General features: G+C 36.5%; 1 protein-coding gene across 3 annotated transcripts in view; it reads left to right on the top strand.

The window, feature by feature from the left end:
• grid2 (glutamate ionotropic receptor delta type subunit 2) overlaps positions 1-15,341 on the top strand; it is a 562,418-nt gene that overhangs the window by 477,037 nt on the left and 70,040 nt on the right. For all 3 annotated transcript variants that reach the window (XR_002873852.1, XM_023958368.1, XM_023958369.1), the window contains exons 12-13: positions 1,577-1,715; positions 12,048-12,243. Coding sequence is in view for 2 of the 3 variants with exons in the window: in XM_023958368.1 (XP_023814136.1) it covers positions 1,577-1,715; positions 12,048-12,243 (335 nt within the window). In the remaining variant the exon portion in view is untranslated. The remainder of the gene's footprint in view (positions 1-1,576; positions 1,716-12,047; positions 12,244-15,341) is intronic.

Genomic DNA, 15,341 nt, shown 5'->3' with positions numbered 1-15,341 from the left:
TTATTTCAAATGAAGTTTGTAATAGAATTATATTTTTCAAAAGAGAAGCCTAAATAAAGACTCATCAGACAACGCAATAATTGAATTTCATGGATAAATATAACTACAAGATTTAGGATTAGGTGTTAATATAAAGGTATATAAAGGCATATAAAGGCAATTAGTGTTATCATTTTTCCAATGAAATATCTATTGATCATCTTAAGTATGATATGTGCATGTATAGATACATATCTCTCGTTTATCTTCTTTTATGTTTATATTTTGGTTTGTTTTGATTGCATGAAATAAATCAGTTCCAATTACTTGTATCATTATAAAACCAGTCTACGCATTCTCCTTCAATCTCTTGCATATATCAAGCACGGTTGTCCACACAACTTACACACAGAGGAGGAGGCTTTCCTTGTTTTTGTTCTGTGAAATCATTTGCTTCTGAAATACTCAGACCAACAAAAGAACCTCGTAAGAGCTAGTGCAGAGATCCAGTCCCGTTTTAAGTAAAAAAAATGGTCTTTCCTCCCCCTCTGACTATCAGAAGGGACAGTAGTTGAGAATTCTTTTAAACTGTGTTTAAGTCTTAAATGCATTGGGCTGCAAGCATTTTAATGGAAATTTGGGTTAAATGTGGGGCTGCACAATATGAAGAAATTGCACGGTTTGCGATATTAGTGATCAATATTGCGATGATGCTATAACTTTCAATAAATGAACAAATAACGAAACAACTAAAAACATTTTCATTGTACTGCATCAGTTTAATTTAAGTACGAGTCAACATATATTACACATTAAATTACACTCCAAATGACCCTAGTCTACATATGAGGCAAACATCTAACATAAAAGGGCTCCATCCGATTGGTCAACAACGTGAAGAGCTCCATCTGATTGCTCGAATGTATAAAGGGATTTATTTGATTTGTTAAGTCGTTCAAGCTCAATAAGATTGTTTTAGCACATTAAAACAAAATCATTTATTGCATTTTTTGCCGTCTTTTGCGATAAGAAATATGCACAGCTTGATATCGCAATAACGATACATTAAATGTATTTTCAAAATACATGATCAGAGTTTAAGATTTTATATATACACCCCTTTATTCATGATGGAGGGCTGGCTTTTCAAAGATAGGTCAATATATTTGAAATTGTTGTTCAGGTATTTCCACTTGTAAAGATCACGGTCATGCCAGAGCATCCTCTTTACGTGCTCAAATTTTGTTGTGTTTTAACCCTTTAAACCAGACCTTTAGCTCCAGCGTTGACTTTCTTTTGTCCACTGTTACTTATGAACCGTTGACGCAAATAATGTAATTCCAGCGGATTCTATTGCAAAGAAAAGCAGCTTTGTGCCGATGTAAACACCTGCTTTTCTCCATGTCAAAATCAGCTGATTCATGATGATCGGGTGCACAGTTGAAGAGTTAAAGTCAAAGAGCGTGAAGTGTTAAAGACATCTCCAATGTTAAAGGGTTAACCGTCTTATCCTCTGAGGCAACTGTCAACATGCAAATATCTAGGGGCCTTTGTAAAGAATTTTCTTTGTTTCTGTGTTTTTCTCCTTTTCTTGTAGGTGGAGAGGTTCCTTACACCACCCTCGCAACGAGGATGATGATGGGCATTTGGTGGATGTTTGCCCTCATTGTGATCTCTTCGTACACTGCCAATCTGGCAGCATTCCTCACAATCACACGCATAGAGAACTCTATACAGTAAGTGTCCGATAGATCCGTGCCTTGATGTGTTTTAATGTTTCCAAAGCCAAATAAGAAGCTGCATTGAGACATTTGGGATTACTATTGGTAATCCAGTCCTTCTAAAGCACACCTGTTCACATAAGTGACTATGTGTAGCTATGCGTACATGACCAATTGTTTTTAACACTGAGAAACACACTGCAGTGTCCCCTGTTGTGCTTGAATGTTGCTCAGAGTGGAAATCCATTGAAGCAGACATGTGTAATATATGAGAGGTGACACAAACGTACACGCTCGCGCACACACAAGCACACACTCGCCTCCTTTTCCTTTCCGTGCCCTGTTGTGAGATAGTAATTTCCTGTCTGCCTAGCGTTTGTGTGTTCAAGCCAGCATGTGTGTTCCACTGATGAAGGTAGAGAAGACAATAAGATGGAGAGAACAGAGAGAAAGTGTGGATGTGAGTAATGTAAAAGCAGGAAAATTATTATTATCATTGGTTTTTTTTTGTTTTTGTTGGACATCAAGCTTTTTTGTGTATTAACACAATTTCTTTCCCCAAAACTATGCGCCCCCTGTTTATCCATCTTTGTGATAATCTGTTTAGCTGCTTTTCTCCTTATGGCATTAGGCAACATTCATCTCTCATTGGACTAATCAGCATTTCCAAGCATCTGCAATGCCCGGCAGTTCCACAGTTAATTGTGCCCGGGTTTGAAATAAACCACTCTTATTTTACTATCGGTGTCTTAATTTGTTTCTGTTGCTTTATTATGCCTCATCTTTCCTGTTCTAGGAAGCTGTTTCTTTTGGATCAAAGTAATAAAGGCCGTCTTGCACAGTCACCACATTCACTTGTATATTATGCACATTTTCCACAAATGACATTTTTCGTCTTTGGTGATACATGATATACCTTAATTCACAAGTGTTTCTTGCATTTGGCAAGAACCTTCGTCGAAGGTTTTACATGAATTTGATTTTGAACAGTTTAAATTTTGGTCTGTTGAGAATTACACAGTTTATGAGTTGTTTTTTTACATAGTTTATACACAAATATTACATAAATCAATCAATTGTTTGGGATTTTTGCGAAATGCATTCGCGCATTTGCGGCTTTCCACGACCATTCTACTTATTTCTAACGGAACTTATACGCATGCACCACTTACATATGTATAACTTTTATATGGCATATACAGCACACATGGAGACCAGGGTTGGTTGTCACATTTACTTATCTATGCATTGCTCATATTTAAAAAAACTTTCAGCATTAATTCCTACATGAAATGAAAGCTTGAAGTTTTGTCTTTAAATGTGTATCTCTTTTGCTTTGAGAAGTTGTTGTAAATATTCATTCATTCATTTTCTTGACCGTTTTTCCCTTCCGGGTCACGGGGCTGCCGGAGCCTATCCCGGCCACTTGTGGGCGAAGGCAGGGGACAACCTGGACAGGTTGCCAGTCTGTCGCAGGGTAAACAAGTGTTGTAAACAAGAAGTCATAAACCATCAAAGACACAGATTACAACAACCAACCCCAACAAGGGGGTGGTTCACGCTTGTCACAGGGTGTGGGGTTGTTTGTCCCTGTAGAATTTCAATTGGATTTCAGTGATGAATCAGAATGATGTGTATGTTTTGTTTTATTTTTGAAGCTAGAAACTGCAAATAAGTTTTATAATCAATACCACCCAGATGATAGTTTTGATCAGTGTCCCTTATGTTTAAATAATAGGACAAAAGGAGGTGATCAGTTGCTTGATTTATTTTCTAGGTTTTGGCACACAAAAAAAATACAGTGCTTGAAATTCTTTATAATTTTACAATGCGAGTTGCCTAACAACAAACCTACAGCCTACATGTTCAGTTTTCTTAAAAATATAGATATTTTTAATATAGATTAGCATTTTAAAAGATGACAGTCAGTCTAGGAACATCATCATCTGTAAGGTAGATATATATATATATAAATAGTATATATTGCTTAAGCGTGAGAGTGAATTAGTTGTAGGGGCATTAAAGAGACAGAGCGGGAGAAGTTATTGCTCTTTTTCAATCAAACCTTTTAGTATTAATGCCCTTGTTTCATCCAGAAAATGAAATAACAAGTGAGCATCAAGAACCCTTTCTGGACTATTTCACGCTTGGATGTTTTCCCTCAATTTCCATGTGAATCCTTAAGGAAAACAGTGAGGGGTGACAGTAAAAAAGAAATAAATAAAGAGCATTGCAGGAGGAGATACGCAAAAGCAAAAAGAAAAAGCTTTTGCGTGCAGAAAGAGAACAAGAAAAGAATGACAATTGAGGGGAAAAAAAAGAAAACCTGAGAAGGTTATGAGATATTAAAAAAAAACATCAAGTAAGAAGTAAAGACAAAAAGAAGGAATGAAGCATGAAACTAAAAGCATTTCAGCTGGGATGACTAAACTGAGCAGAAAATATCATTTGGGGGGAAGAATGTAAAGGAAATCCACAGGTAAACTTCATTTTTTATTGTTTTTGTGTAGTTTTAAGTCATTCTTCTGTTTTATTTGAAAACTATCACCATTCCTCCCCAACTAAACTAGATTGAAGTGATTTTCATTAGTAAATGTTGGTATTTGTAAAATTGATTTGTTAGATCTGGTCTTTGTCATTTATAAGCTGTTCTGTCAGTATAAATAGCACCTTTGTTATAGTCTGTGTCTGTCAAACCGTCAACATCACTTTATCAAAATTAAGAAAACAAGTTATTTAACAATATTTAATGAATATAATATAAAAACATAGAGGTCATACAGAGAATTGGTTTACCTTCAGCATGCTGGAACAAAACCATGTTTTGTCTCTCTCTTAAGGAACAGACATAGACAGGGCCAGAGGGATGCAAATTTCCCCTTTTTGTTCTCTGAAATGGCTAACTACGCCCTGAAGGACGTCCCCTTGTATTGATCAGTTGGCAAAATGTTTGAACCCTGCTACAAATGAGGGTTTGATTCTAATTGGATTATCAGATGCATAATGTGAGCTGCAGTGATGTGTCTGCAGCTTGATTCAGGAAAGCATTTGGGAGGAGTGATTAGGTCAATCCTTTTTCACTAAAAGTACAAAATTCAGCAGAAAATATGTTCTTTCGGTCTAATGCTACATTCACACTGGGCATGTGAGGATCGTTCAATAACGCTGCTGTTTATGTTTACTAGCTCATGTCTGCCACCTACAGTAAAAGAGACTTGGTGCAAAACGTCAAAGTAGTGCACATCTTGCTCCAGGCTTTCTTTTCACAGCTTCATTCTGACATACGAAAGACTTGGTGTCATATAATTCCAGCTGGGCACAAATTGCAATTATTAAAGGGCCTGTATCATGCAAAATCAAAGTTATTGACCTTTTAAGTGTATTATAATGTTAATTTACCGCGAAAAGCAACCCCAAAGCAGTAATTTGGTGCATTTACGCATCTCTAATCATTCCTGAAAACCTGCGCTTTGAGCACCAGCCCTTCCCAGTCCACCCAAACGAGTGGGTTCTAACACTGTGACATCACAAAGTGAGGAACAGCCCATTCCAGGAAGAGTCTACACTAGGTTGATGTCATGAAATGGGCGGCACCCAATACGGAGCGAAAGGCGGTTTCCTCAGAAATCGAGTTGCCTTACTTCTGGGTAGAAAAATGAACTGTAAAAATAACCAATATTTCATTAAAAAAATTGTTCTTTAGTGTGCCAAATGTAATATATGGATGTAGTTTACTCTGAAAGGCTTAAAAAGATCATAATATAGGCCCTTTAATGTCTCATCCATGATCAATTTTCAAATGGTTGGCACTTGTGTGAATTAAAAAGGATGCCATCCATAAGTCACTACAAAATCCAAGTCCCTGATTGGTCAGAGTTCAACCTGGTTTAACTTATAAAGTTCAGTTCTATTCAATTTTATTTGTATAGCCCAAATTCACAACAACAGTCGTCTCAATGGGCTTTGTACTGGTGAAAGTGTGTTCATTGGCCATATACTTTTTACACAGAAAACGGTGGTAGAAACCTGCATGGCTACAAGTACTGAAGGGGTTTTGAACGTGGAAGCCCGAAACGCACGTTTACACTTTTTATTCAAAGTGGCCACTTGAACGGGCGTTGCTGAGGGCGGTGTGAACAAAGCTTAAAAAAAAAAAAAACCTTCTACAACAGTTTGTTGTAGTTCATTAGTAGTTCACACTGTTATTTTCTTTTTTTATCAGGCCATGTTCTACTCTAGGTTTGTTTTTTGTTCTCTTGCATACCGGTCCTACCGCATCAATCATGACTTTTGTTTCCCTTGTTACCACTAAGAAACAAACAGAGTTGAAACATGCAGGTTAGTGTCTGGTTGGATCAAATTAAAACATATGTAACTTTATTTAAAAATTCAATAAGGTTTCAGTCAATAACCAATAAAGCAAAGCACTTGTGTCTGCATTAATCATCATCTGTAGTAGAAGAAAGAACTGCATTTATACACTTTGTATAACTTCTGAAGCAATTTTTACTTTGGAATCAACATTAGCATTGTTTTTTTTCCCCCTTCTTGCTAGATTACATTTAGGCACACATTTTTAAAAGCTGGTGAAGACAATGGTTTTCCCGATCAGCATTCTGTGAACTTGTTCACATGTTGTTGGCATTTTTTTTAACCCTTGTGCTATCTTAGATGACCCCACCCTTACATTGACGTGTTCTCCCTACCATGACAAAGGTAGATAAAGGTGGAAATATTTCATGTAATCCATAGACACCAGTGAAGATCACAAATCATTGAAGAAAAAAGGTTCAGCCCACTGTCTAGTGGGTTTAGATGACCCAACTCCCAACGTTAAAGTGCCTAGGATAGCACAAGGGTTAAGATGATTGGCCACTCAGAGCTTCAAGAACAGAGACTTCTCCACTTTGTGCTCTTCGCTGCCAGTCTAATACCGAGACGAGGTACACAATGCACAGGTTGCGATCTATGCCAGACCCACTCAAGAAAAACAGGAACTGTCTTTGTCTGAAGCAGGGGATAAAGTCAAATGAAAAGATTCTTCCCAGTAGCTCCCTGCTTAATTTCCCTTTAACTAAACAAGTCTACTATTCTGCACATGTCTGTGTACAAATTGTTTCTGTAATTTTAGATGAAAGATAATGACAACTCTTTTCTTACTAAAATGACTTTCAATTAGGCTAATAGGCATTGACCTTCTCTGTCCAAAGGGAACAAATCCCTTAAAGCCACATTTAAGAAAAAGATGAATATCAATGATACTTCTAAGATCTATTTTACTTCTATCATTTCATTATTAGATCCAATTAATTCACTGTTGCATGCTCAAAAAGAAAACTTCTGGTGGCAAACTGCTCTTTATTTTTATTTTTTTATTTTTTTCCAGAATAATACAGTAGGCTCTTAATCTCTTAGATATGCCCCATTGGATCCTGCTTGGCAAAAAAAGAAGCCTGAATAGGGAGAAGCACATTAACTGGTAATTACCTCAACCATTAACAGTATTCCAAAAACAGAAATTTGGCTGGACAAAGTAAAGTTTGAAACTCTGTGGAGTCTACCCATGGGTCCACCCTCCTACCAATAAAAAAACAAAAACAAACAAACAACGTGCACCTTCATCTTCTGTAGTAAACACACTCACTTGAGCACAGGAGCATGCTCACTCTTGCACAAACAAGGTATTAATATGTGCATAAAAATGATTTATGCTTGACATGTGTCTGCTTTTTTTGGTTGTGTACATGCATTATGTCTTTGTCGGTCTGCATAGATGTGTGTGAAGGTTTTTTTCCATTCAGTAGGTACACTGGAGGGGTTACAACTACCAAAATAAAAATGAAAGGATCACAAATATGTACTGTGGTATTGGAGAAAATGATTTCAGGAGACCAAGATTTGATTTTAAAATATCTAGTTATTTTTGCAATGCTTAAAGAGACTTATGATTTATTAGGGCTTGTCAATAATGATGCTAACAAAAAAAAATGGTGGGGAAATGGGGGGTAAAGCTTTTTGCTGGCTGCCCCCCCCATGTCCCCCCATAGCTCTGCCCCACAAAATGCACTACTATATTAATAACCGGCTCCACCAAATCACCAAATTCCCTATTCATCAATTGTCAAGCAATATACATGAAAAAGATGGTGCCAAATATGAAAGCTCAAATATGAAAAAAAGTACTAGTGATATTTTTTGTTGAGTACCAGTATATTGTTTCCCTTCGATAAGAAGGTATTTATTGTGGACATTTTAGGACTTGAAAGTGATCATTAGAAGAAAAGACCCTTTAGTCTTTATTATTAAACATCCCGTTTTCAGATTGAGAGCTGACTATAGTCTTTGACCTTTGCTTAATTATTAGTTGAAACAGTTCATATAGAATTATAAAATGTTCGGTAAAATTTTAATTACAATTGCTCCATGAAGTCAAAGAGTGATTACAACAGTTGAGCTTCTTCTAAAATGATTATTTAGGTTTGTAGCATAACCTAAAGCATTTAAACCAACAAATTACAAACTTTTTAGGGACCTTGGCTTCTATTAGTAAGGAGTATTTCATTTATTGGTCAATTAGGGTTGGACTGAAATAACTCATTAAGGACAGCTGAAGTTTCAAAGTATTTTAGTCATACCGCATCACTAAATCCATTAAGTGCAAATGGTATTTAAATTTCCTGTTTTTTTTTTTTTACCTTAGTAAAAATTAAGAAGTCAGTGAAAACACCAAAAAAACCCAATTCTGCTTAATTTCATTTTAAGTTTAACTTTGCAAAAGTACAAAGTGCATTTCTTTTTGTCTCTCTGTCCTGAAGAACAAAGTCTATAACTGCTACTGCAGTAAGAAACCAATTCACGATGGGGGAATCCTGGTCAGAGTATGCTGACAATCTAGCATATTCACTGGGGAGTACTGTAGAGAGGGAAGATTATTAAGGCCAAAGATTAATTGACGGCATAAAAGATTCATGTTCACAGCAGAGTTCATTAAAATCTTTAAAGGATTTTTTTTCTTTTTTTTTTTTAGTAAGGTTTCAGGTTTGGAAGGACTTGAGGAGAAGAGATAATGAAAGTCTCCCTTTTCAATGTCCCTGCACATATGTTTGTGTGCAGGTGTGTTTGACTGACCACACAAATATTCTTGTAATTATCCAAACAGCACCCACAGAAATCCATTTCAGTAGAACAGAATCAATAACAAATATTGTGGTAGTCATTTTTCATTAAGAATAAAATGCTGAATGTTTTATATGCATGCTTTGTTTCCTACGTAGATCTGTTGAACTGAAATCCATGGGTGGTGTGTAAGCATGTAGTTAACAAACAAACACTAATTAGTTCATGTAATGGGTTTGGTGTAACAGTTGTTTGTGGTCAATCTCTTTGAAAAGCAAACTGTTCATAATTTGTTATTCAAATCTCAAGTGGTGGCAGTGTTTGGATGAAGGCTGGACCAAAAAGGAAAAAAAAGAAAGAATTAGGAGAAAAGATTTTATTTTGTCTGTTTTTCTGATTCAATTTTTGTCTTGTTGGTCTGTTGTAGATATTAGACAGTTAACCTCTTGTTTGGTGGTTGCATGTCAACTGTGGTTAGAAGTGACCTAGTTTTGGGTTTGTAGTTGAAATACATGTCATGATTTAACTTCTCCTTTATTCCAAGGGGAGTTGCAAATAAGCTTGTCTAAGGCTGTGTCACACAGCTACTACATATATTTTGTGTGGATTGCACGGATGAAAATTGGTCATAGCGAATAAACATTGAAAAAGTCAAAGGTTTTAGTCTTTACGTGAATTTTTCATAGATGGATCATGAGTGAACCACGTTTAAACCACTGAAGATGTACGAATAAACTAGGCAAAGAACACGTAAGTCAACGTAACAGCCCAATAGGGGCCAAAATTGACTAAACATTAAGGATGAAACACTGAAAACAACGAATGAGTTGCACAAGATCCACGTAAAAAATTAATGAATTGCTTATGAATCTCGAATGCATCGTGCATGTAAAACGATTCATGCGTCATTTATGTAATTTAATGTGTGTATGTATGTACTACATACACAATATAAAAGCCGTACATCAGTGATACCTGCATGAAAGATCTGTTACACATAGCTGGGTATATGTGGAAAATCACACATTTTTGTATGCATCTTGCAAAAATCATGTAATGTATGTATGTAATAATTGCGTATAAACCATATAAAATATGCATGAACTGCATAATTCTCTTCCGATCAAAAATTTGGAACAGCTTAAAAGCGAATTCACGTAAAGACTCATTGGCTAAAACCCTCAACGGACATCTGCGCACATGGACGAACGCAAGACTTAGAATAATGTTTATCACACATGTATCACGAAAGACCAAAATTTCATATGCGGAATATGCGCAAAATGTATGTAGTGTGTGACACGTCCTTGAGTCAGAGTTAAACTAAGTAGGGATGGGTAACGTAAAGACTTTATCTTATCAATACTGCTCATTGATCCAGTATCTTATCGGTATTTTTATCTATACTTTTCTGTGTGACAGCAAGGAGGGAAAAGACAAATAACAAACTATGTCCACCTTTTATTTCAGAAGTATTTAAAAACACAATATACTAATTTAAAGTCATTTGGAGAACAAAAATAAAATTATCCTAAACAGTGCAATTAAGATCCAAAATACAGAGTACATTCATGGCCTCCTCACTTCAAAGAACAATAACAGTGGAAATAAAAATGCACAATGTTGCATTTCAAATCATTTTGCATTGTGTGTCGGATAATTTATTATTCTTGGGGAACAATATGAATGCTTGTTTTTTTACAATGTTGGTAGTCATATTAATTTCCTCCCTACTTTATATTAAAAGAAGGGGTTAAATGGATAAAAGATCAAAAAAAACAAACAATTAAGTCATGTGTTCCATGTGTGCACCGCTAGCATACAAACCTATTAAAACAGTACCGGTGCTAGACGTCTCACTTGGACGGTCAAACGCACCTTTCCACCAGGAAAAGGTGTATTTTAGCGGGGTGTTTGGACAGGTTACTGGTTTTACCGCGCTTACAAGCCACGTTTTTGTTACATTTGAGACAGAGTGCGCTGTCTACATCTACATTGAAAAAATACATCCAGGCTTTGGACCTTTTTGCTCGTGGCCGATCTGCCGTCCGCCTGTATTTGTTTTTACACACAGCAGAGAAATACACATGTGGCTGAGTTAGGGAATGTGAGCAGATGGATAAATGCCCCGTCTTTTTAAGCCACATTGAAACAAAGTAGTGCACGCTGTGTCCGCCCTGTTTCCCCGCCGCTATCCCGACACCACAAACAATACTGTTAAGGCTGAAACTTATCGGTATGGTGAAAAATGATGGCGTGGCACCGGTACCAAACAGTATTGGTTTCAAAATCATGTCCCTAGTACTAAATCACATAAAAAGGTCTTGGTTGCAAGAAATATCTGTGACCCAATAAGAAAACCTTCAAAAGAGTATGATGCATATTTTTTTTTCTATTTTTTTGGTGAAGCTGCTGTACATGCCAGGTCTGGTAGTTTGTTCCACCATCTAGGCCTCAGTGCTGGTGTGAGAAGGGTTCTACACATGAATGAGGATGTTCATGTTCTGTAGTACTTTGGATCAAATGTAAAATGTTACAAGAATCTAGTGCAGGCGAGTGTGTAACATATCATTTTTTGGTTAAATAGTCTACAAAGTTAATAAGGGTGGAACATTCAACATTTGAACAACTTATAAGTCCCTAACCATCTTTGTAATACTTTGCACATAGGAAGGAAAGATTAGTTTTACCTGAATTGTACTAAAAGATACCTATGGGACTCCAACAGAGGGGCTGCCAGAAAGTGCCACAATATAGATTATTTAGCTTTAAAGTATTCCATAACGTGGGAAAACTTCTAAGACAACTAATTGTTCACACATTTGTAGTAGAATAATAAAGGGATAGAGGTTGTTACCAATGGAAAAACTCCTATCTGGGCTTTCTCTGAGAAAAGGCCTATTAAATGTGCGGTCCTTCTGATTAGTGCATTCAGCTTTCACAGCCTGGTCACTCAAAGTCGCTTGCTACATTTTATACTCTAGTTTCTGGTCTCCTTAGAGAAAAGTTTCTTTCAGACTCCCAGGAAGAAAAAAACTTCTCAGCAGTTTCTTTTATTGGTACAGATTTTAAACCAGAAGTGCCAGAAGTCATTTGATCAAATGTTGGAGGTTTTGTATTGTCCTTTATAAATCTCTCTGCATGTGCAGTGGATCCTGTGCAGCTTTTTTAGAATCAGCTGTCTGCTCTATACATGGTTTTTAACTCTGTCTACCTTCTGCCCTTTCGTAGATCTCTACAGGACTTATCTAAGCAGACCGAGCTCCCTTACGGTACAGTGCTGGATTCAGCTATATACGACCAGGTGCGCTACAAGGCCATGAACCCCTTTGAGAGAGATGCCATGTACTCTCAGATGTGGCGGATGATTAATCGCACCGGAGCGGGAGATAATAGCGTTGAGGACTCAAAAGAAGGCATTCGCAAGGTAGGCCTTTTACCTTTTTAATTGATTCTTGGTTCAAAATGAATACCCTTTGACACATCTAAAATCACAATGGTTAATTAAACAAACACTACATATGAATGAGTATCATTTTTTTGGACCAGGTGCAGGACAATGACAGTTAAATTAAGTGTCATGTTTGTTTATGTCAAATGTGAGTTTTTGGGAGCAATCATCAGATAAAGCCTGAAATGAGTCTATGAAGTTGCTGGTGGGATAATTACAAATTTCACAATACCAAATAGCAATAATATAAAAATGTATAACTACTACACCTACTCTTATAATTAAGCTGAACAAACTCTTGGTTTTTTTAAGCCATAGCATGAGCTTTTTCATTTTACTGAGTTTCTTGTAAAATAAAATAATAAAATTGCTCTTGTGGACAATGTATTGAACTGTGTGCATTCTGAATTCTGCCCTGTAATTCTTACTGTATACCGACTTGCCTTTGTTGCTGTTCCAACGCACTGCTCATGCTCCAAGGTCATCCTTGTTGATAGAGATGAAATTATGCAAAACGATGTTAACGATGCGCAGATAGCTTTTGCAACATTGAATTCATTTGATGATTGCCCAGCATCACAAGTGCCTGACAGCTGCGTCTCATCTACACAGATCCAACTCTCGTTTTACATTTATTATAAACTGCCTGTATTCCTTCCCCCTATGGATGAAATTACATTTGAGTTTGAGCCAATGTTGGAAGAGTTAGGGTGAAATTGCTAAAGTGATAGAAGGTGATGTAGATATATAAAACTAAGCAGTATATAACTGCATATTGGTACTATGTACAACTATGTAGCACTTAAGGAATATGCACTTGATGCTCAAAGTGTTCTTCAATCAATAATACACACTCAGTGGTAAGATAAAGGAAAGAATCTGATTATACATAAAAGTGTCGTTGAAGAACTTGTGTGTTTTTTCCTACTAAGGATATGTTTTTTTATTTATCTGAGGTGTTGACTCTTTTCTAAACAGGATACTTTTCTACTATTACTATTAACCATTCCGTTATTAAAGTACAGCATCCATGCACCCAAAATATATTTAAAATGTTTTCAATCCCTTTACTCAATCTGTGTGTTGTTTTTATAAATACCTGAAATACTGTTTTATTTAACAACTATTAAAACACTTTGTTGATGCGGTTAAGACAAATTTTAAAATAAATGACATCTACTTGTAGTTTATCTTCACCCTTGTGCTATCCTAGGGACTTTATCATTGGGAGTTGGGTCATCTAAACCCCACAAGACAGTGTGCTGAACTTTTTTCTTCATTGGTGTCCATGGATTACATGAAATCCTCTCCACCTTTATCCACCTTTGTCATGGTAGGGGGAACGTGTCAATGTTCATCTTGACCCCATAGGATAGCACAAGTGTTAAATGTATATGTAGAAGTTGAATGAAGAATTATATTTTTACTAACAACAGTGTGAGATGTCTTTCTGAAACTTGCGTGAGAATGTGTCCATTCAATACAAATTTGTAATAAAGGTTGCAGTGGTCTGTTAAACCCCATTGATGAGGCTTTTTTTTGGAACAGAGCAGAAATGGGCCATAACCTTCCTCAGGCAACTGAGGGAAAATGGAGTTTATTTGCAGTTCCACTAAAGTGCTATGAAAGTTTGGTTTAATAATCCCTTCTAATGCCAATCACATATCCAAGAGCAGCTTAGTTTCTGTGCACATTCTGGGAACTCTACTCTTTCCTCTCATGATCCTACTATGACTTCTTGCTCAAGACAAAGTTGCTACATTTGGTGCCTTCCTGATTTTATAAACAAAATCCTTCAAGCTGCAATGGCCCCCTCACACCTAAAATATATAATGATCTTTTTTATCACATATTTACTAGATATGAAACTGATATTTGTGTAAATACAAAATATGAATACATATTTAATAAATACATACTGCTGGTGCATGAACAGCACTGTCATCCAATACAGCCTGCAAAATATTACAGATAGAAGAGCATAAGGCTCTGCAGCTCATGAGAAAATTGAAACCCCTGCAACCATTTTTGGAAATGCTTTTTAAAATTTGTCACAAACTATTTAAAGTCAGTTATGTAATACTGTAACTTACAACTTTGGCAGGTTAAAAATTATAACCCTGAGGTATTTAAAAGCCTTTTCATTGGCCAATCTGCCTACCATCGATAATCCGGGGGTCTTTTTGCCATTTAGCGTTCGCAGTCTGACCACTGTCACTGATTGAATGATGAGCATTCATTCCCTTTTTATTCAAATCAACCATGTCTCTGTGCCCAGCACCCATCTGGCTCCAGCTGCTCTCTCTCAGCTCTTCTAAAATGTTCTCTTCGGCCTGATTTCAGCACGAGTGTTTCGCTAACATCTGACACAGCTCATCCTGATCACCCGCCTATAAGGCAGTCAGACTCAACTTGCTCCTTCTAGCATAGTAAGAAAACACCATATGTTCATGGTAGTTAAGTAGAAGTAATTCAAAGTGAAAAAGCAAAGCCAAAAATATCCCTTTAATAGTTCATTTGTAGATTTGTGCAAAATAAATCTTCTACTGTACACTTGAAAGGAATCAGCAGCAGTTTAGCATTACTCCTCAGTTTAAAATGGTCTACTTTTACCTCTATAATACAAAAATTTTGTAGTTTGGGATTTTATTAATAGTATGATCCTATTCTATGCCTTAATTTTTGTATATTCTAATAAAGTGGAAGCAGGGGCGGAGCAAAAGGGAGAGATTGAGGGACAGCCCCTCAGCAAAAAGCATCGCCCTCCTCAATTGGCCCCCAATGTCTGAGTCAATTGCATTGCAAATGAATAAAGAAGTATTAAATGTAAAAAACCTTTGAGATATATATTTGTTCATCCTTTTCATTTGCGTTGGCCTTCCGTTCTGCTGTGCTCATTTGCCACTCTTCCAAAGTCTTCTGCTCTGCCTCCCCCCATATAAAACGCTCAAGTTCCGCTACTGAGTAGAAGTCAACAGAAGTCTTTTCTTTGATTCTGTTTTCTAACTACGTATGATTTTTAATTCTATATTATGTATTTTTGACAGAATTTTACAAAAACCTTGTTACTTCCA

The sequence above is a fragment of the Oryzias latipes genome, chromosome 9, assembly GCF_002234675.1.
Source record: "Oryzias latipes chromosome 9, ASM223467v1".
In the NCBI taxonomy this organism is placed as follows: domain Eukaryota; kingdom Metazoa; phylum Chordata; class Actinopteri; order Beloniformes; family Adrianichthyidae; genus Oryzias; species Oryzias latipes.
This window is presented reverse-complemented; position numbering and strand designations above follow the sequence as displayed.